The 21,160-nt window shown below is 39.5% G+C and overlaps 1 protein-coding gene across 1 annotated transcript; it reads left to right on the forward strand.

The window, feature by feature from the left end:
- Positions 1 to 1,503: 1,503 nt before the first annotated feature.
- On the forward strand, positions 1,504 to 21,029 carry si:ch211-269e2.1 (cohesin subunit SA-2). Its single transcript, XM_044132047.1, has 32 exons — positions 1,504 to 1,635; positions 1,926 to 2,026; positions 2,114 to 2,201; positions 5,231 to 5,395; positions 6,071 to 6,167; positions 6,283 to 6,359; positions 6,451 to 6,522; positions 6,839 to 7,043; positions 7,374 to 7,522; positions 7,614 to 7,687; positions 7,806 to 7,929; positions 8,013 to 8,111; positions 9,078 to 9,157; positions 9,254 to 9,361; positions 9,444 to 9,564; positions 9,682 to 9,787; positions 10,464 to 10,567; positions 10,663 to 10,755; positions 10,860 to 10,946; positions 11,358 to 11,558; positions 12,738 to 12,814; positions 12,917 to 13,004; positions 13,083 to 13,163; positions 14,341 to 14,433; positions 14,499 to 14,673; positions 17,218 to 17,354; positions 18,518 to 18,619; positions 18,746 to 18,897; positions 18,993 to 19,121; positions 19,220 to 19,410; positions 20,177 to 20,249; positions 20,335 to 21,029. The coding sequence occupies exons 2-32, from the start codon at positions 1,977 to 1,979 to the stop codon at positions 20,468 to 20,470; spliced, it is 3,534 nt and encodes a 1,177-aa protein (XP_043987982.1). The 5' UTR covers positions 1,504 to 1,635; positions 1,926 to 1,976; the 3' UTR covers positions 20,471 to 21,029.
- The last annotated feature ends 131 nt before the right edge of the window (positions 21,030 to 21,160 follow it).

The raw sequence follows: 21,160 nt of genomic DNA on the forward strand, positions 1-21,160 counted from the left end.
AAAGAAAACTCAGCAGCTGCTGGTAGGGGCCATTCAGGGGCCTCCAGACATCCAGGGGCCCCTAGAAATGGTTTAATTGTAACACAGACCATAGATCTAAACTTGTAGCATCATTTATAGAGAATAACATTGTTATTGCATTTTATTTAATGCATTCAGCTGAGGGAAAAAAAAGTACATTTAGGATTTAATTAGGACGTTTACTTTGTAAAAGTTTAAAGAATCATCTTGATAATTTGATTATGTTACCATGGCTACAATATGGTGTAATCTTTGTGTTTGAATTGGTTTTGTTCACAAATACATCACAGCAAATAACCAATAATCACTGATTGATTTTAAACTAAGCCAACAAACCTGGTCTCCCTCTCACAGATTCACCTTATTAATATTTAAACATGTTTGGGTTCCGGGGAAAGGGGGGTTCTGTCTAAGGCCCCATATTACCTTGGGCCGGCCCTATGAACAGCCGCTGCGATGCGCATCTCTAGAATCTACCTGGAATCTACCTGGAATCCACCTGGAATCCACCTGGAATCCCCCGGTGGCCCCTGTCAGTCCGCTGATGCTTTGGAGACATTTTGACTCATTTCATTGTGGCACGTTTGGCTTTTTGCTGCGGTTCTACGGTATTTTCTCTGATGTTTATTTTATGAACCGGCTGGTACCGGGGCTTTGAGCTGCGTTTCGACTCGCGGTGACAGTTGGTACCGTGTCTTATATCAGGATGTCTGATATAGACAGGTATTCTTTATATCTGTCGATGGGACCAACTCAAGCTGCCTGTAGTGAACCAGGCTTTTAGCAGAAGGATTAAGTTAAAGTCAGAAGTTTTCTTTGCAGCTGAAGCATTTCTGTGTTTAGGGGTGAGGCGGGATTTGTCCCGCTATTGCAAGGATGATTATGAAAATATAAATAGAAACAGTTTTTCTAATGTCAACATCAGACCTACGTTTTTATTCACAAAACAAGGTAAAATAAAAATAAAAATAAATAAAAGGAATGAAATAAATATATATGTTGTTTTTCTTGCCCATAATTTGATAGTTAGAGGGCCCTCCGGCCCCCCCTCCTCACCATGGACCAGCAGTCTGAACAACATGGAGGCTCTGAGTCATTAAACTGAGGGCAGCCAGACAAGTTTATTTTTTCCAAATGATTATATTTAGCTAAATATTATTGCTGAGGGGTACACACAGGCCTTCTGGCATACAGATTAAAAATAAAAAATAAAAATATTTTTTTTTTTGGAAAAAAAAAAAAAAAAAAAAACTCAAAAAGGGCACTAGGGGCATCAAGGATAAAAAGGGCAGGGGCTCTAACCCACCTCTGTACGTGCCTGCAGCTGCGCCTCAGCTGTGGTAGCAAGATACCAATCCGGACGGGATTGGTATCACAGTCGCAACGGGAGGGACGTAACAGACGCTGACGTTTCAGAGCAGCCTATCAGGTGTCAGCATTTCAGTTTACAGCCAATCAATTCGAGTTAGGCTGTCCGATAGCTTGACTGTGAGAGCTCGGTTCGACGACGGAGGAAATGAGAGGAAACCCTTTAAATTATTTGACTCTGACATGCCGTAGATTAAAACCGAAACATCAATCAGCAACACAAAGTCACGAACCTATGTAATGAATGTAAGTTTGGACAGTGTAACAGTTACCTATAGGTTATTGTCTACTTATTGTCATGTGCTGTAGCTGTTTTATCGGATTAAAGAAGCTACTGGTATTTCTTTAAAATTTCTCGGATCGTAATTAGGGATTTAAAAAAACGCACACGTAATATAAATTATACAATTTAAACTCAGATTTTTTTATTTGTTATTTTTGGACTAATTGAGACTACCAGCTGCGCCTACAGAAAGAGGCAAAGTTGCGAGCTTTTGTTATTGTTTACGAACGCACGTTGTTGTTGTCTGCACAAGCATCCCTCTGATTACACCATGGTGAGTCCGGTGTGAAGATCTAAGGAGGAGATGATACCAGAACCTTCTGCTGCAGCAGCATCCAGGTCTTCAGGGAAAAAGTAACTATTAGTTACCAAAACTGTGAATGACGCTAGATTTATGTAATCAAATATGATGATTTTTTTTTTGTCTTCTTGGTTTTCCAGTGCAAACACTCAGGCTGGGGCGACCTCCTCTGGAGCCGTCAGTCCCTCTGAGGATGAGTCAGGGAACGAGAACCGACAGAAGAGTGTGGTGGGTTTCTTCTACCGATGGTGTTTTCCTGCAGAAATGCAAACGGAGAGCAGAAATAGAGTGATGGGCAGTGGTGGAGAAAGTACTCATACAATGTACTTAAGTAAAAGTACAAATACACAGACAAAAATTTACTCAAGTAAAAGTCAAAGTACCACATTATTATTTTACTTAAGTAAAAGTAAGAAAGTACAAGCTTTTAAAACTACTTAAGTATTAAAAGTAAAAGTACTTCCCAACCATAATACCTAATGGCTTATATAATGTCATTAAGTGTACCTATCGTATTTAGTTTTAATAAATCAGTAATGTACCATTTTAATGAGGAATGCTGCAGATAAAGCATGTTTTTATTGTGTTTACCCGCTGTGACAGTTTAGATTTAGATATTTTATTCTATGCATCAGAATTCCAGGGATGACCTGCAGGGTTACATGTAATTAGGCAAAATGAGAGAAATTATTATACCTTTGAAATGTTTTATTTAATTCAAAATAAACACGTTCAAAAGAAAATTGTTTCCCTGAAAAAAGGGACTTTAAACTGACCTAACAAACATCAAGCGATTTGGAAACATCTAGTCTTTCGTCCTAACAAAACATGAACTTAACTTTTTTGCCAGCTATTTTGAGAGAACTCTTAACAGAAAGGGGCTGAGGACATTCAATCAAGGAAGAGGAGTCCAACTTGGAACAGCCACATAAAGTTCTGTAGCCTCTGTTTATGGGTGCGCCTGATCTGAATGAAATTGGTCCCCCCACATTCTTCAAATCAGACAATTGGTGTCAAACATTTGTGCTGTTTATGCAGAATTGTTTTTTGTTTGTATTGCTTACCTTTGAAGATATTAATGAGCGTCTAAAGGTCCAAAGGTCAACCAGTCCCCCACCCCATTTACAAAGTCAAAATTACCTTTAAACGTCCATTGATATTTTCAAAGATAAAGCAGGAGAAACTCAAATTTTGCTGCACAAAACATTTGACATTGATTTGAAGAAAGTGTGGGGGTCAGCTTCAGTCAGCCTACTCTAATCATAGCACCACATTAACTTCTCATTTTAACATCACGGCAAGAATTTCTTCTTCAGCTTAAGCAGAAGTTGGTTCTCAAAGTTTTTAGAGCCCAGCCTGGCTCTTTTGGGTGAGAAAATTTGTCCTGCTATACTGAAGAGTCTTTCGCAGGCTGCTGAGGCGGGCAAAGGTGTGTTTACTTTTAAAGACAAATTAAACAATGCCGGAACTGACTTGAGAATATCCATAGTATCACTTGTGCTGGCCAAATATGCATCTAGCTGTCTGGTAGTCTCTTGAATGTTGCTCTTAATGACTGTGAAGTAGTCCTCCTCATCTGATGAGCTTGAGTTGTTCCGAACGAGTTGCACTGGCTCTTGATCCAGGTTTGTCTTGATGTAGTCCAGTCCTATACAGAACAATCAAAATTAATACCACATAGGAAACATAATTCATCAAAATTTTATAAATGACCCATAAATGTCACCAATATACTTTTAAAACCACAAAGTAGGTCTTAACAACTACATATATATCACCATAATGGGTAGCACTTACAATTTTGCTCCTCGGTGGTATGAGAGGAACAAATAAGGAAGGTGAAGACTGGATATCATTTATTCAAATCATAAACTACTATACACTATGTAATGTATAAAATCTTTGATTTATAGGTAATATTTTCTGATGACCAGGAACTGTTCTTTGAATTTGACAACAATAGAGTATTTAAAAAAAAAAATTTGAACGGCCATTGAGGAACAATTTATATGATTTACCCATTTTCAGCATGTCCTCATTGCTTGTCCAGGATGTTCGGAACTTTGGAAGAAGAATCGTTCCTGCAATGAGTTCGGGGTCAGCAAGTGCTAACATTCATTTAATAACCAGGACGTGAAGGAGTTTAGCGTCAACTTATATGTAACATTCTTGGCGGGAGACGTGATCACGACCGCAGTAATCACTGTTACTTGCAAGTTCATGCTAGCTTATAACAATATACAGTAATCGTATTTATTTACTGCAGTCGAGTTCAACAAAAAGCTTGCTAAGATTACATAAAACTTCACTAACACAAATTAATTTAACATCGATAGCGTTTAGCAACTTAACTTACCTCAATATGTTTTTTCAAATTTGATGGTGAATTTTTGAAAGATAGAATTTCATGCTTTCGGGGAAGGCAAAGGCGGCATTGGAATCTCCAGGAAGCGTTTTTTGACCCAGTTATTTCAAAGAAATCTTTTAAATAAGGCCATGGGTGGGGCAGGTCTTCTGGAGGATGACTATCCTTGGACTCCATTCTGGGAGTTAATGATTCTGCAGGTCCTGCGTACTGTGCTGCTCTTCTTGAGGGAGGGCCTAATGGTTATTTCCCGCTTTGGATTGGTTCAGCGGACTGATTCTGCTCTCGCCATTGGATACTTTCAAACTAACGAACAAATCAAAAAACCGAAATGCGTCTTGGATGTAACGAGTAACGAAACGCTGTATAGAAATGTAGTGAAGTAGAAAGTACAGATACTTACTGTTAAATGTAGTGGAGTAAAAGTAGAAAGTATCCATTATTAAATCTACTTAAGTAAAGTACAGATACACGGAAATTGTACTTAAGTACAGTAACGAAGTACTTGTACTTCGTTACTTCCCACCACTGGTGATGGGATTCATTAATTAAAGTGAAGAGTGTGGGGATGCTTTTATAGACAAACAGTGGCTTGGAAAATTATTGATTTCAATTGTACCTTTTCATATTGTGTAACTACAACAACATATATAAGTGATTTTTTTGCTACATTTCAAGTACATTTAAAATGAAAATGTTGCCAAATAAATAGTGTGATGGATAACTTGATCATACAATGGACTATAAACCTTTTAGAAATTTAGTGATCCAAATTGGGAAATAATATCTGTGAATATATTTTACGCCATAGTTTTTTTTTTGTAGACTGTTATGAATTTTAAATTTTAAATCTCAGTATCATTATTGATCAAATGAAAATGTAATTATGCAGAGACGGAGAAGAAGAGCTTGCAGCGTCTCGGAAAATGTCAAGAGCAAAAGAGCCAGAGCCAGGGGCAGCAGCGTTCGAAGGGCACGGGGCAAACGCGCCAAAGAGAAGCAAGTGGAGGCAGTCACCTTGTTTGAGGTGATCACCATGGGCAAGAGCGCCGTACAGGTAAAATGGCTTACCCAGCGTACATTACTGGTAGACACCTCCCAGAAATGGGAATTTTTATTGGGTGTGTTTTAATATCGTTGTTGAGGTAAGAATGATAGCATAAGCAGGGATGACTGCTGTAGGAAAAAGTATTTTTATGACTCTGAAATCCAATCATTTCAAACCGATCTGGCTACTTGTAAAAAAGCAATTGCACCCTGAAATCCTGTGTTAGTTTTACACCAGATGTAACACTAATCACATGCTTGCTTTCGTCTCATCTTCCACAAAATGTTTTCCCAAAAGTGTTGACGATCATCAAGATGATGTTTTAGGATGTGATGCAGGCCTTTGTGTTGGTTTTGGTTTGAAAATGACTGACAACTTGGGGAAGTTCTGTTTGGTTTTGAAATAATATTTTTAAAAATGCTCCTTTTTTTCTTTACTCCGGACATTTCTTGGTTTGATATTAAAGTCAGTTTCATGACTTGAAGCATGACAACAAAGCACAATCAAACGATGTCTGTAAGGGGGCAAATATGTCTTCACATCAGTAAAAGTGAAAATGAAGTAGTGATAACAGATAAAAGGAAACTTGATCTAAAGCTGAGGCTCTTCCTACTGAACCAAGAGTTAAGTAAAATATGTTGTAGCATAAATGAATTCTCTAACTAGTATCTGGTGTCTGGACAGGCAGTGATAGATGATTGGATTGAGGCATACCTGACGGACAGAGACGCCTCTCTACTCGACCTCATCAGCTTCTTTATCCAGTGCTGTGGCTGCAAAGGCAAGCAATTCGTACACAGATGCACAATTTCAAACTCCTTCCAACAGCCAGAAACATGCCAGACACACGGGACTGGTTTTATGTGTACGTCCTTCTGTTTTCGCATCCTCTCCAGGCGCGGTCACAGCAGAGATGTGTCAGAGTAAAGAGGACAAGCACTTGAAGAGTAAAATGGTCGAGGAACTGGATGAGGTAAACACCTTCATATTTTGTCCTGTCCTCTCACCTGTATGATTATGAAGAGAGGCTGACTTAAACAGATGTGGACGTCTGTGTGTTTCAGACTGTCGGTCTTCAGTATAAGCGATTCCTAGCTTTTCCTTGGATTCTGACCGTCACGTGGCCCATGGATGCAGTCAGTACATGCTTTTTTTTTTTTTTTTCCTGTAGCAGATTTGTTGTGTCCGTTATCTTGATGACTTTAGATGATTTTAGCACCTTTTGTGCTGTGCATAGTATTTTTTAAACCACAATAAACATGTCTGAGTTGCTGTGTACGCAACTAAACATCTTTTCCACAAACATCTTTTGTGGAACGCAAATGTACCACAACAATATCGCCACTTTGCAATACTCTTCTGTTATATAAGGATGCTACTTGTCATTTTGTCATGCTCAAATCTCTGCTGCTCTGAGATGGAATCCTCTTTCTGTTTCCTTCGAAACTGTAGGATAGTGCAGAGTATCCGCTCGTGCAGTCCGGGCCGTCCGGTCGCTGGTTTCACTCGGAGTTCTGCGACTTTGTGTCGGTGCTGGTGGCTCAGTGTCAGCACAGCGTCCTTTTTGACAGCTACCTGATGAACAGCCTCATCTCACTACTCACTGAGCTGTCCAACTCATACGTAAGGGCGTTCAGACACACATGCACGCTCGCCGGTAAGAGACGAGACGCAAGCGGATGCAAATATGGAAGTCCAGCAGGGCCAAAAACATGTGATTAAAATTTTTTTAAATTATCATTATTATTAATTTCTTGTGTGTGCTTGTGTCAGATGTTTTGTTAAAATGTTATTTAAAAGTTGAATCGAACACATACTTGATAAGCAACATGCAAACTCTGCAAATAACATGTGAACAAAGCCTCAAAAACACACACAACGTCAAGTGGTTTTGGTCCATCTGGCTTTCCACACAGAAATGCAGTAATCATTGTTCAATCATTTAACTTGGACTCTTTGATCTGAATGTGTGTGTGTGTGTGTCAAGCGGTGAAGTTGCTGAGCTCTCTGCTGAGCGTGGCTCTGAGCCTGAGCGTCGGGATCGAAAACAGTCAGAAGCTGTACAATGTGCAGAGGACGAAGACGGTGAGACAGAAGACCCAGCAACTGGAGAGGACGCAGAAGAAGATCTCGGAGGTAAGATTTGTGGATTGAAGACGCTTGGAGGACTGAATGTTTGCTTTGTGTGGCTGAATCGAATTTTAATGCAGTCTGACGCCTCTAAAAGTTGCAGGAAAAGAGGGCGGAGGTAGAGAGCATGATGGACGTTATCTTCAAAGGGGTTTTTCTCAAAAGATATCGGTACACAACACTTCTTACATTGCTGCTTGCAATTTATTTGATTTTATGTTTTTTAAAAGTTTGCAGCGTTTTCATGTCGACAGGTAATACTCCGCACATATTGTATGCATTTGAGCAGGGATATGCTTCCAGAAATTCGCTCAGTCTGCATGGAGGAGTTGGGTTTGTGGATGAAGCTCTACGGTTCATCATTCCTCAATGATAGTTACCTCAAATACATGGGCTGGATGATGCACGATAAGGTCAACAGCTGCTTTTACAGGCAATTTAAGCAGCTGGTCAGATCCTGAAAACAAACTGAATCTCTCTATACGTTACCTTTCAGGTACCGGATGTGCGTCTGAAGTGTGTGTTAGCTCTGCAGGGTGTGTTCGGTGATCCCGTCCTCCTTCCTAAGCTAGATCTATTCATCAGTCGCTTCAAGGTAAACAAGCTCCCCGTTTAAAGCCTCCTGCTGCATACTGTGTCTTATGAATTCCTGTATCTGGCTCACAATGCAAAAATATTCACATCCCTAAGAACCTATTAGTATTTTATTGCCTCACAACTGCAAACTTTAGTGTATTTTGTTGTTTTTTTGTGTGGTTTTTTTGTTGTTTTGTTTTTTTGCGATAGACCAACAGAAACTCGCACATAATTGTGGAATTGCAAGAAAAATATGACTTGGAAAGCTTTGTACAAGTCAAAAATATAAAAAGTGAGGTGCCTTTAATCTGATTCCCCTAAATAAAATGGAATGAAATGGTTGTGCTAATTGGTGGGTAGAGTCAATCTGTGTGTAGTTTAATCTCAGTATAAATACAGTATGGAGGTATGAGGTATATTAGAGAAGATTAATCAGATTGTAGAATAGAATAGACCAATGGTCACTTTGGAGGAGTTGCAGTGATTGTCAGCTCAGGTGGCTCTATCAACACAAACTATCAGTTATAGACTCAGTAAATCTGGCATAAATGTTGGAACTAAAGGAAGAAAGCTGTTATTGGAAGATACCCACAAGACATTTGTGTTTACTCGAGGGGTTTGGAACAAATACGTTCCATACTTTTCAATGTTCTTAATTTCGTAAGAAGAAAATAAATGGTAAAAAAAATAAAATAAAATTAGAAAACCAGTGGTCCTTTTCCTTTCAAATTACAATTTTATACTAATTTGCTTTGAACCATCACACAAAGTACCAGTAAAAACACAAAAAACATAAAACACATAAAAATGGTTTTTAGGAGGTCAGTACTTTTGAAAGGGATATATTTAATATTGGTACTTATTTAAAATAAATCCCCGGATATATTAAAAATAAGACCTATGAAAATATTTGATCAAAACCTTCAGTTAAATCGTCCCCATTTCTCCCTGAGGTCCTTATATTCTCCGTCCCATTGTGTGGCAGAATCGTCTGATCTCCATGGTGCTAGATAAGGACAATGAGGTAGCAGTACAGACCATGAAACTATTGGTGCTAATCTCCAGGTAAGTTGTATTAATATTGATTCCATTTTTAATTTTTTTTTCCTCTTTTTGCTTTCCCCCTCTCACCGTATCATCCTTCTCTCCCCTGCTCCCCAGAGCCACAGACGATGTGCTGACACCTGAAGACTACAAGCAGCTCCTTCAGGTTGTTTACTCCTCTCATCGGCCCCTCGCAGCCACTGCAGGGGAGCTGCTCTACTCAAGGTGAAAACGCCTCCGTCGCTCGGCTAAATATACTAATTACTTGTTTTGACAAAAAGCAAGAAACGTCATTGGTCGGTTTCAGGATTCTCAGTGCTGCGGCTCCAACCTCTGATAATCAGGATGAAAGGAGCGAAGAGGACGAGCGAAGACAACAGATGTTGGACAGACTTGAAGCTTTACTGCGGTTTTATCAGGAGTCTGAGGTGACGGGTTGTTTTCACATTTTTTTTTTAGTTTACAAAACAAAAATGCTTGTTGCGTTTCACATTTAATGGATGATTTTCTTTTTTTTTTTTTTTTTTTATGACGTAAACCTTCAGCTCCACAAGCATGTTGTTTACCTGGTGGACAGCCTTTGGGACTGTGGTGGGTCTCTGCTGAAAGACTGGCCCACACTCACAGCTGCACTGCTGCAGAACAGCTCAGGTAGAAAAGCGTGTGCGAGTTGGTGGGGAGAAAACAGTTCTTTCTCGTGCTGTCATAAACATTACCTGTTACGAACAAGAAGGAGTCTTTGTGAATGTTTATCACTGTTGCCCTGAAGTGTGATTTGGTAAATGATGACACTTTTAATGCAAAGCTGCATTAAAACTTGCATTAAAAGTCAATTAAAAGTGTCAACTTTTGGGCGTGCTGTGGTGGCGTAGGGGATAGCGCGACCCACATTTGGAGGCCTTGAGTCCTCGACGTGGCCGTTACGGGTTCGATTCCCGGACCCGACGACATTTGCCGCATGTCTTCCCACACTAGAGCCCACAAAAAGACCCCCTGGTGGGGGAAAAAAAAAAAAAAAGTGTCAACTTTCCATTAAAAGTGTCATTATTTACTGGCTGACGCTTCATTACAACAGTTCATAAACATTCATGAAGGCTCCTTCATGTTCACAACAGATGTTACGTCATGTTTAAGACAGTCTTATGCACACCCCTTCAAACACAGCGTTACCTAATATTCCTTTTGCTTTGTCATACAATATAATTGCAACATATTTTGAAGAACATTCTTCAAATTTGCCAATAGTTACAGAATTTCATGAGATTTTACAATATGCTGCTAATATATTGTGTAGGTGTTACTCAAACCGGCGGTGTTTGTGTTGTAGGTTTTACTCCGGCGGAACAAGCAGTGATTGTGGAGATCCTGGTTGCGTCGGTACGTCAGGCCACAGAAGGGCCAGCTCTGGTAGGGAGGAGCGGGGCCAAGAAGGTAAAACGAAGGCTGGATGATATCTCACTTTTAATCTGGTCAAACGTTGCGGCTTTAAATTTAAATGCCACGAACAAACTTTGTTTGTATAACAGATCATGAGCAATAGAGAAAAGAAAATTCAAGCTGACGACTGTCTGAAGCTCACTGAACATCTGTTTTCTGTGCTTCCCAAGTTACTCTCCAAGGTATTTATACCACATGCGGCAGCCCATGCAATAAGCTTCGTTCATGCTAAGTGGTAAAAAATAATAATAATAATAATGTGAATTATTTTATTGTGTTTCTGCAGTTTTCGTGTAGTGGCGACACTGTTGCTTCCCTGATGCGGATTCCTCAGTACTTCCACCCAGACAGTCAAGAGGCTAAAAACACACAGGTCTGCATCATACCCAGTTCCATATTAAATAATAAAATATTTTAAACTGCAATAATTAAACAGTTAGTGATAATTGAGCTTTAATTAAAAAACAAAAAAAAATGTATTATTTTTAAAATTGGGGGAGGCGGAAGTGTTTCTAGTTAACCTTTTAAACATCCAGTTTAGTTCATCATGTCAATCCACTGCAGAGTTCTTACATTTTTGTGTGTGTTGACTTTCAGTACCAATAGATTTTATTTAATTTTTTTTTAAATTACATGGAAAAATGAGGCAATAGGAGCTTTAGGAAGACAACTAATCAAATATCATTTCTGGTTTGTATGTTTGTTTGTTTTCGTGTGTCTTTAGTTGATAGCATAACCAGACAAAAATAGTTCACAGCCATTTCGTATGATGCCTTTTGTGCAGTCAGTTTCAAGCCTGATGACAGAGATGGCAGCTGTTTTGGACCTTCACTCAGGCCCTGCGGTTCTGGAAGCAGCGGCTCGAACATACCTCAGTCTGTGTGGCGATGGCGCAGCCTGGGCCGCGGCGGCCGCAGCCTCACGGGACTCTCTGGTCCAGCGCTGGGTGGACCGACTGACGGAGACGATGGGGGCGTCGCTCAGGGTAGGCGTCTCGGTTCCCTTTGTGCAGCCAAATATATTTTTGGAAATTAGCCGTCATCTGTTTTTAGCTCCTTTGTTGGATCAGCCATACTTTTGTCAATTTTAGATTCTGAAGAGATAAGCAAGCAGTGGCCAACATGTGGCCTTAGGGTTCCTACGCAGCATTTGAAAGTCTGGAACAGTTGTGCTTTATGATTTTCCAGCTCTTCAGAAGTATGGGGGGAAAAAATGAAAATGTGCAATGGGAAAATGTTTGCAGTTCCAGGCCTCAGATAAAAATCTGAATTCCTGAAAAATACTTTTTTTTTTTTTCTTATTTTGCTTGAACTTGCATTTAAGTTGTCATTTATCTTTAATTTACCACATCACAACTTTAGTCTTTGTCCAGTTTGATTTACCTGCTTTATAATCCTTCTGTTTTATAATTTCACAACTCTAAACCTTCTTAGATCAAGGATATCATTTACACATGCATTTGTTTTATGCATTGAAACCCTCCTTTTTGTCAGATACAGATTAAATCTTATACTTAAGTTACCGAGATTTTAACATGCATAATAAACATTAAACGCTCGAAAGATAGATTTTAAAAGATACGTATTGAGAGTAGTATATTCCGGTCCAGTTTGGAAAGTCTAAATGTTATGGATTTCTAACTAGAGCTGATCTGGTTACATTGAAAAAACGCCTTGAAATTCATTCCTACTTCAACATGAGTTTTTTTTTTTTTTTTTTTTTCTTGTGGTAAATGCTTTACTCACAAATTTCCAAATGTTAAAAACATTTCTAAGAGAATCTAATAAATGGAAAATCCATCCATCCATCCATTTTCTATTCACCCTTTGTCCCTAATGGGGTCGGGAGGGTTGTTGGTGCCAATCCCCAGCTAACGTTCCGGGCGAGAGGCGGGGTTCACCCTGGACAGGTCGCCAGTCTGTCGCAGTATTGGTGAAAAAAATAAAAGAATTTTTAGTGACAATTTTTTTCAGGAACTGTTCACACTTCAAAATTTACTTGCTTTTAGAAAATAGAAGATCTGTGTAACACACAGGCCTCAAATTTTTTTCCCAATAATTTAATCAGAGAAGTCTTATGTTTTGTTCATAAGCGCAGAATTTATTTTCTGTGAAATAAACAGTGAGTCCTACCTAACTGGGTAGTTTTTCTGTCTCTCTTGCAGCGCGGCTGTTTTTCGGCTGAGGAAGACGAGACGAGACAAACTGTAGCGACACTGAAGAAACTCAGAGCTTTCCACAAGTGAGATTTGGCCGACGAGGACGCGCAGCTAACTCAACAGTTTAGTGCGAACTGCTTCTAGATCGATCCTGTTCCAACCTGTCTCCGTCTGCGTTGTTTTAGCTGTCATGACCTCAGTCGATGGAGCGTGTTTGACCTGCTGTCTCCTCTCCTGACGGAGGACGGCAGACTGGGAGGACCACCGCCAGAGGTACCGTCATTAAGTTAGACCCTCTTAATGGTTTTTTTGTTCTCAGTGTTCTGCTCTGATGAGGTGTTGCTTCCACAGGTGCTGGAGGAGGCACTGCAGTGCATGTCGTTTGCCATGCTGTGGTCCCTCAGTACGAGCAGCCAAACTCTAACTTGCAGGGTGAGTTACATCTGCGTCATGAAAGCACGATCGATCCGAATCCTGCATTCACTGCAGCAGTGTACTTGGAACTTCTTTGTATGTGCAGGCTTGTTATGAGTATATGAGTAGGGAACTTTCTTTCCAATTCAAAATGCACATTAAGAAAATGTTGTACTGTACTGTTTATTTGGCTGTGACTACTCTATATTCTTTATTTTATTTGTAAAGTCTAAATGCACACACCATGGGTATGAATTCCATGTTCATTTTTTATTTTTTTTATCATGTATTTGAACTGTTGTCTGAGTGGATGACGATACATCATTTCAGCGCATTTTAGGTATTAAAATTAAATTTCCATCCATCCATCCATCCATCCATTTTCTTTACACCCTTCTTCCCTAAATGGGGTCGGGAGGGTTGCTGGTGCCTATCTCCAGCTGCGTTCCGGGCGAGAGGCGGGTTCACCCTGGACAGGTCGCCAGTCTGTCGCAGTAAAATTAAATTTAATGAGGATATTTTTAGGTCGCATATAATGAAAGCTTCACATACAAATTCAGTTCAGTGGGGAAAATCAATCCACATTGATTTTCACTGGTGACGCAAAACTACAGCAACAAACGTCCGGCATGATTCTGATTGGATATTTGACTGCTGTTCTTGGCAGAAGCGATAGAGTTCATTTGAACTGGTTCGTTTTCACGATTCGGTGCCTCAAACTCCAATAGGTTGGACTTTTAATATTAGCCAGCTTCATTTACTCCAAAACCGGTTTGGTTGTGCGTTTGGGATCATTGTGCTGTGGGAACATCCAACTTTCAACCATCTAGCTGTTAATTTGCGATTAAAAAAATAAAAAATAAATAAATTCCTCCTTCTTCAGTATCCAATCAGCTTTTAGAATCCACAATTCAATTCCATCCAGTAAAACTTTTACTTGTCCCGAAGGGGCAGTTCCAACACCGACATGTTAAAAACAGACATGGGATCGTCTCGATGCCGCCACCACCATGCTTGACAGCCAATAAAGTTTTCTCACGTGTGAAAGCTTCAGGTTCACTCCTCCGTATAAATCAAAGAGTCCTCCGTTTGTCTGGAAAGGTGGATACATTTTTCTAGCTCTGTGATCCCTCTGGAAAACTTTGGAGATGCAATGTGTATTCTTTTTTAATTTATTTATTAAATTTTTTTTTAGGAGAAAGCTGTGGCCCAGAGGCTCCAGCTGCGTCTCTTCTGTGAGAGGAGCTATCGGTGTCTCTCCCACTGCAACCACAGCGTGAAGAATCAGGTACAGCGGGAAGCAGCGTGAAGAACATCTTACCACCTTCTTTCCTAACCTTCCCCTTTCCTCAGGCGTTCCTGGGCGTGTGCGACGTCCTGACGGCTCACTCATACCAGCTGCAGGTGTGGGATCCCACCTGCTTCGGCCCTCTGCTCTACACTCCCAGTCCCAAACTGCAGAGGGCGCTGCTCACCTTTGTATGCATGAGCGTGTTTGTCGTCCCAGACAGCGACAACCAGAGCAGAGGTAAGATTTACTTTTTTTTATTTATTTCGCTTTAACCTTCATATAGAGAATTGTATACCCGCAAAAAAATATTTTGCTGCCATTTTAAATGATCATTCGAGGGTTTTTATTTCAGAAAGTTGTGACAGAAGTTGGAGGCGTAAACTTCAGGATGTTTATGACATTAGCCTTAAAAAAGAAAAAGATGTTTTCACATGAAGAACATGCTGGACAAGTATCTAATTTCAAAACAATAGTTACTTTGTGTTTAGCTGATATTTCTTTCTTTGTCTGTGCATACAAATTAAGAAAAAACAAAACAAAACCACATGATGCTGAAATAGCATAAGCATGAATAAGAATTAAGTTTAACAAAATAACACAGAATAAAATGGGACAAAGTTCTTCAAGTAAACATGTCATTTAGAATTTATCATGGTTTGTTAGATTACACTCATGATGGCTGTCCTTAAACCTAATTAGTTCATAATTTTGACACTGGTGGCTTTCAGCTAATGAAAATCATAAAAATGCTGTTTCTCAGAACAGAAACTTATAATAAGACAATTAGTACAATTAGATTTTTTTTTTAGACTTGAGCTTTCGGACGTCAACATTTTTATGAAACTTGTCAGCAGAGGGAACCATGAAAATCAAACTGCTTAATGGGCTTTGTTTTCAAATCCTTTCAAGACTGCAATAATCAGTGTTGCTTGAACACCTCTGTCACAGTTGTTTTTCTTCCTTCCACTCAACTTTCCATCACCGTGCTAGGATTAGATTCATTAACAATGACCTGCTGAGGCTTACACTCCTTTTGGAGGGTGTCAGGAGCCTTTCCATAGACCATAACATAACATCTTTGTATTAAACGTCCTCCTTTTATTCACTGACGGTATGTAATATTCTAGTTTTCTGGGAGTCTGTAAGCTGCAAGCAACAATCAATGACATTAACAGAAATAAGTGCTTGAAATTTATTACTTTGTGTGTAGTTAATTAATGTAATTTGAATTGAATTGCTGAATAAACTTCTCGCTGATCTTTCGTCTTAGATGAAGCTGTAGGTGTCCTTCAAAACTTGATGAGAGTATTAAAAGGAAAAAAGGGAGCAGGGTTAAAAAAAAAAAAGTGAAAAAGTGTGTTATGTTAAAAAAAAAAGTGATTTTTTTTTTAGATAAAACCCAGAGCATTTGCACATTTTGGGCCTTTTTCAATTCAGGTAGATCAAACCATCAGAGGAAGCAAATGTTCTCCAACATTTAAGAGATGACTTTAAGATTTTACTTTTCATCTGAACCACAAAAAACAAAACAAAAAAAAAAAAAAACAACAACCAAAAACTCCCCAGGAAAATACAAAAATAGAAAAAAGATTCAGCTTTATAAAGTTTTTTTTGCTGTTGTGTTTTTTTTGTTCGAGGCCGGCAGAGGGGTTGCACGCAAAGTTAAGTGTGGAGAACTTTCCTTTCCCTGCAGTGTTGCACGGTAGATGGCACTGTCACTCCGCATCCCCTCAGAGTAGAAGACCCCGCAGCTTCCTGTGCGCACAGCCGCGCCGATTATTAAATGCACGGCCACACGTTTGTCTTAATAAGTTGCCCGACTGCAAACCTCTCCCGATTTCCACCCTGACCTGACAGCTGACCCCCCCCCACCCATTTACAAAGGAGACTGAAGCAGGATTGACTAATTTGAATGGTAGCGTGTTCGACTTTGTTATGCAAAGCGATGCAGCGTGTAAACCCGATGATGATGATGATGATGACGACGGCGCGCTCCTCTTTGATTCATAATGAGGAAAACGAGTGACGTGTGGGAAAAGTGGCAAAAAGAAAACGGGGGGGTGATTTCTTTGCAGAGTCCTGCAGGTAAACGTCTGAATTCATTCACCGCATCCGAAATATTTCATTGTCTCTCATAGCAGCTTCTGCTTCCGCAGTCATATTGCATCCAAAATGCGGGAGAAGTCCGGGAAAAGCCAATAAACTGTCCTGGTGGGACTCTCTTAAATGTTCAAGCAAATGTAATACAAGATTATTGGTTTTTGGACATGTAATAAAAAGCTATTGTTTTATTAGATATTCCTGGTAATGATTTTGTTATATGGACAGTGTTTTCTATTAGCTGCGGGATCAGAGATCACTCAGAGGGCAGGGGCACTGAGGTAAATCAAAAAAAAAAAAAAAAAAAAATCAGGGCAATCTCTTTCCGTGAGAAAATTCCATTAACTCTGGCTCGCCTCCGAGACCATTTTATTAGCCTTGTGAAAGATTGAAGCCACATGGTGTCACACCCATAACTACAGTCTGATGTTATCTTTGATTTCCACCTGCTAAAGCCATCGTCCCGAGACTCAAACTCTCACTCTCCTCGTTCAGGCTTTGTTCTTCTTTTTTTTTTCTTTCTTTCTTTCCATTATATGATTCTGTGCGATTAATCCCTCTCTTTTTCTTTTTTTGCGTCATTCCCATATTTTTCTCCTCGTCTTTTTTTTTTTTGTACTTCTTGACCATTTCACATCCAATCACGTGTTTCAACCGCACCCCACCCCTCCTCTTCCTCAGTCAGCGAGAGCTCTGAAGTGGAGAGGCTGGAGGAGCTTCACAGAAGAAGGAATCGGCTGGCGGCCTTCTGCAAGCTGATCGTACACGGAGTGCTGGAGATGAGCACGGCGGCGGAAATCTACACGCACTACGTGAAGGTGAAGGTTAACTCCGTCGGATGGGTTGGATGCTAGAGATCGCATCTATTCACCTTCATATATAGATTCATTGTTATGTTTTTGTTGTTGTTGTTGCAAAAATCAACAAAGTTCTTGTGTCTGATAGGGTTAAGGTTATAATCCTTATTATTATTCTTCTTATGATTATTTATTTATTTATTTTATTTTTTTTTACATTTGACCACAACAACAAAATCTTGTGTATTCTATTTTTCTTTAGATTTTGTGTAAGAAGAAAATTAAATTTTACTTCCCAAATTCAGTCACTAAATAAATAAATATTTTTGTTTGGATTTTTTTAAATTTTTTTTTTTAAGAGGTATCATAAACTTTTCTGGAAAAAAAAAAGTACACCTTGATGAATATTTATTTGACTCAACTTTTTCATTTCCGTATCATATGTTCTTTGGTTTTTGCAGGATATTTGGTATTTCATTGTTGTGCAAAATTTTCAAAAGAGCAACCCGTCCCACTCCCCCAACACAGGAATGAAGTAAAAAAACAAACAAACAAACAAAAAAACAGATCAGTTTGGATGCTTTTTGTGCTTTTTCCCCCTCTTAATCACCCATTCATAAATTAAAATGACTTACATGAATCCTTATAGTGCATTACGTTTGAGCATGTTACGTCCAAGTACAATCAAAAAGAAACAAGAATACCACCTGAACATTTGGGGTCTAGTGATGCATTCAATTTGCCTCGGAAGTTGAACTTCCTGGCAATGACGTCGAACCTGAGTTGCACATGTTCAAGTCTAAACACCAGTTCTGTTTACTAATTATCGTAGTGTTGGTTGTAAAGTACTGCTATATTTTTATGTTTTGTTTCTCAGTTCAGATACAAAAAAAAAAAAAAAAAAAAATCCCAAAAAGTTTCATAACAGAGGGTGGACATATATGTTTGCCCCTGTTATATAAACTTCCTGAAATATGGTAATGTTTCTTCCTAAAAAGTAAAAATTGAGATTGTTTAATTTGAATATAACATGTCCACTGCACTTAAGGTTTGATACGATGTAAATTAGTGACATTAGGCATAATTGGTAAGGGCATAATGAAACAATTACAACACAACAGTTCCGGTTTGTAGAATACTTTATGAGGGTCTGTGTTATTTATTTATGTATTTATTGTCCGCAGCATTACAGCGACTTCGGCGACATCATCAAGGAAATGATTTACAGGACCAGACAGACGGATAAAATAGAGAGCACTCGTACTCTGGTGCTCTGCTTGCAGCAGGTAAAACGTGGTTTTCTCATACAAAAAACAAAACAGCAAAAAAAAATAAAAAAATAAAAAATAAAAAATCAACCTCCTCTTCTGTCAGCACAGCTGCTGATGCGTTTTTGTTTTTTTTCTCCCCAGCTGTTTGTGCAGCTTAAGCGGGAACAAGAGAGCGGTGGCAGGGCTCACTCAGGAGTGCAGACTTTCACCTGCATTAAGGAGCTGGCCAGGCGCTTCGCCCTCACATTCGGAGACCTTGTCAAGTTTCGCGAGTGTCTCGTCATGATCCACAGGTCAGCCGGGCGCTCCTCGCGCTCTCCCGACTCTTTCTCGGATTCGTGTCGCTTCCGATTTCCGTTCGCTCAAGTTCTCGTGCGAATGTGCGTAGGAACGGCGTGGAGTTTGTGTTCCAAGAACTCAGACAGACTCCAGACAACGCAACACCGCCGTACCTCTCCTACCTGACCATCCTTAGCGAGTTCTCCAACAAACTGCTCAAGCCAGACAAGAAGGCAGTGTGAGTGTTGCAAGCAACGGGCACCTTGGATGAATATGAACTTTGACATTTCTCGAACTCTTTATTTTTATTTCTTTTCCCTCCCTCTGTATTCTCAGGCTCTCCTACCTGCAGAAACACACCGCGGAGCACATAATTGACCTCAGGGAGGAGTGCTGGCAGCCGCTCATCTACTATCGCGCGTCTTTATTGGCCGTGGCAGAGATGGAGGACGCCGTGTCGTATGTGAGCTCAGACAGGAGGCCCTGCCTTCACAGTCGCTCTCCAGTCTCCAAACAAAAACCGGAAGGTATGAATGACCCTGCGCCTGTCTTTGCAGAATGAGAGAGGGCTCCGACATAGTCTGGAAAAGTAGGGGGTTTTATTTAAATATCTTCTAGTTTTGGGGAAAGTTTGGAGAAACAAGAGGAGCCGGGAAAAATATTTCCAGACTTTATTCCCTTCTTCGTCCTTCCTTCTCTGCTTTTGTTTTTTAAAACATTTTTGTCTTTCCTTTCTCTTATACCTTTCTTTGTGTTTTTCCTTTTCTTATTTGTGTCCTTCTTTCCTTTTCATCCATGCATCCTTGCCATTATTGATTTTTATCCTTTCTTTCCTTCCTGCCTTGCTTTGATTTCTTTTGTACTTCCTTTCTTCCCTTCATTGTCTAAGCTGAACAATATATTTTGTTCTTACCTTCTTTTTTCTTTCTGTCCTTAATTGTATCCATCCTTCCCTGCCTTGCTAACCTCACTTCCTCATGTCCATTCTATCCTTCACTCCATACTTCCTTTTCTAGTGTTCTTTCCTTTTCTTCTTTGTTTCCTGTCTTCTATTGTACTTCCTGTCTTTATTTTCCTTTTTTCCTTCCCTGCTTTCATTCCTTTTTTTTGTCCCCAGCATTACTTCTTCCTTTCTTGCTCTTTCTTATCGTTTGCCTTTTTTGTGTCCTTCTCTTGTTCCTGTCATAATTTTAATGGTGAACTTTAGTGTTTTATATTTTAAAATGACCATAAAGAACTGAGTCTGGAAAAGTTGGTTGCTGACACATTTTGCTTCTTAATTATGCTTTTTAGGATACAAGTCCCCAAGTCAAGGTCGCCCAGCTGAACAAGTTACTAAGGTTAACAAACCCAGCATCAGCCACAGGTGATAAAGCTTTTTTTTTTTTTTAAACTATTCACAAAAGCAATTTCTTTTCACATTATTTTTTTTACCCAAATCACCTCCTCAGTTCTCTGGTGAACCCGGGTGACACGGATCCGTTCTCCGTCCCTCCGGAGCTCCACGGGAGATGCTTCAACATGGCCGCCACTGTCCTCGGCAACAACAGCGAGACAGATGACGGCAGCGTGGACATCGAGCTGTGAGGACCAGGAAGTGGGAGCGGACCGTCTCTCCTGACCGGACAGCACTTCCATTTGCTGTCTCTTCTAAACCTGCACCTGATAACTAGTGTCCACTTCGTTAGGTTGTGCAGAGATCCAGACTCCGATGTTTTTAGATTTAAACAATCGGTATGTTAAGTTCTAAAGGGGGAAATATGACCAAAATCATGTTATTTAAGTTTTAATGCTGTTTGTATTATTTACACTTTTTTTGTTGTTGTTTCTAGCAATACTTGACACATGACATAAGCTGGTAGTTGAAGTAGGTCCAAACCAAGAAACACTATTTATTTATAAAAGGAAACAGGGTTCCTATACAGTCTTGAAAAGTGAGAAATTTTGCTTTTACAGCTTTCCAGGTTTGGATAAGTACAGAGAATACCAAACTAACAATGAAAAAACGTGTCTCCTGCCTGGGTCCAATTTTCTAAACTAAATACATTGGGGAAGCATTGGGATTAATATTTTGCTGATATTCTAGTTTGTTTCATTACAAACTTTACTAACTGGAAAACCCAAAATTTGAATGCACTCGAGAATTTTTTTAAAAAAAGGGAAGTTTTAGATTTTTCTGACCGAAATAAAATTTTTGAAAAACATTTTTAGTTTGTAGAATTAGAAGAAAGTGTTGTGCTTTCAAGAACTTACATTTAAACTCTATCACGAAAAATC

Source organism: Gambusia affinis, linkage group LG11 (genome assembly GCF_019740435.1).
Source record: "Gambusia affinis linkage group LG11, SWU_Gaff_1.0, whole genome shotgun sequence".
In the NCBI taxonomy this organism is placed as follows: domain Eukaryota; kingdom Metazoa; phylum Chordata; class Actinopteri; order Cyprinodontiformes; family Poeciliidae; genus Gambusia; species Gambusia affinis.

Coding starts and splice junctions, on each gene's coding strand:
- si:ch211-269e2.1 (XM_044132047.1), top strand. CDS start 1,977: ATGATACCAGAACCTTCTGCTGCAGCAGCATCCAGGTCTTCAGGGAAA. Junction 8,112..9,077: donor TATTCATCAGTCGCTTCAAG/GTAAACAAGCTC, acceptor ATTGTGTGGCAG/AATCGTCTGATCTCCATGGT. Junction 18,898..18,992: donor TGTCTCGTCATGATCCACAG/GTCAGCCGGGCG, acceptor GAATGTGCGTAG/GAACGGCGTGGAGTTTGTGT.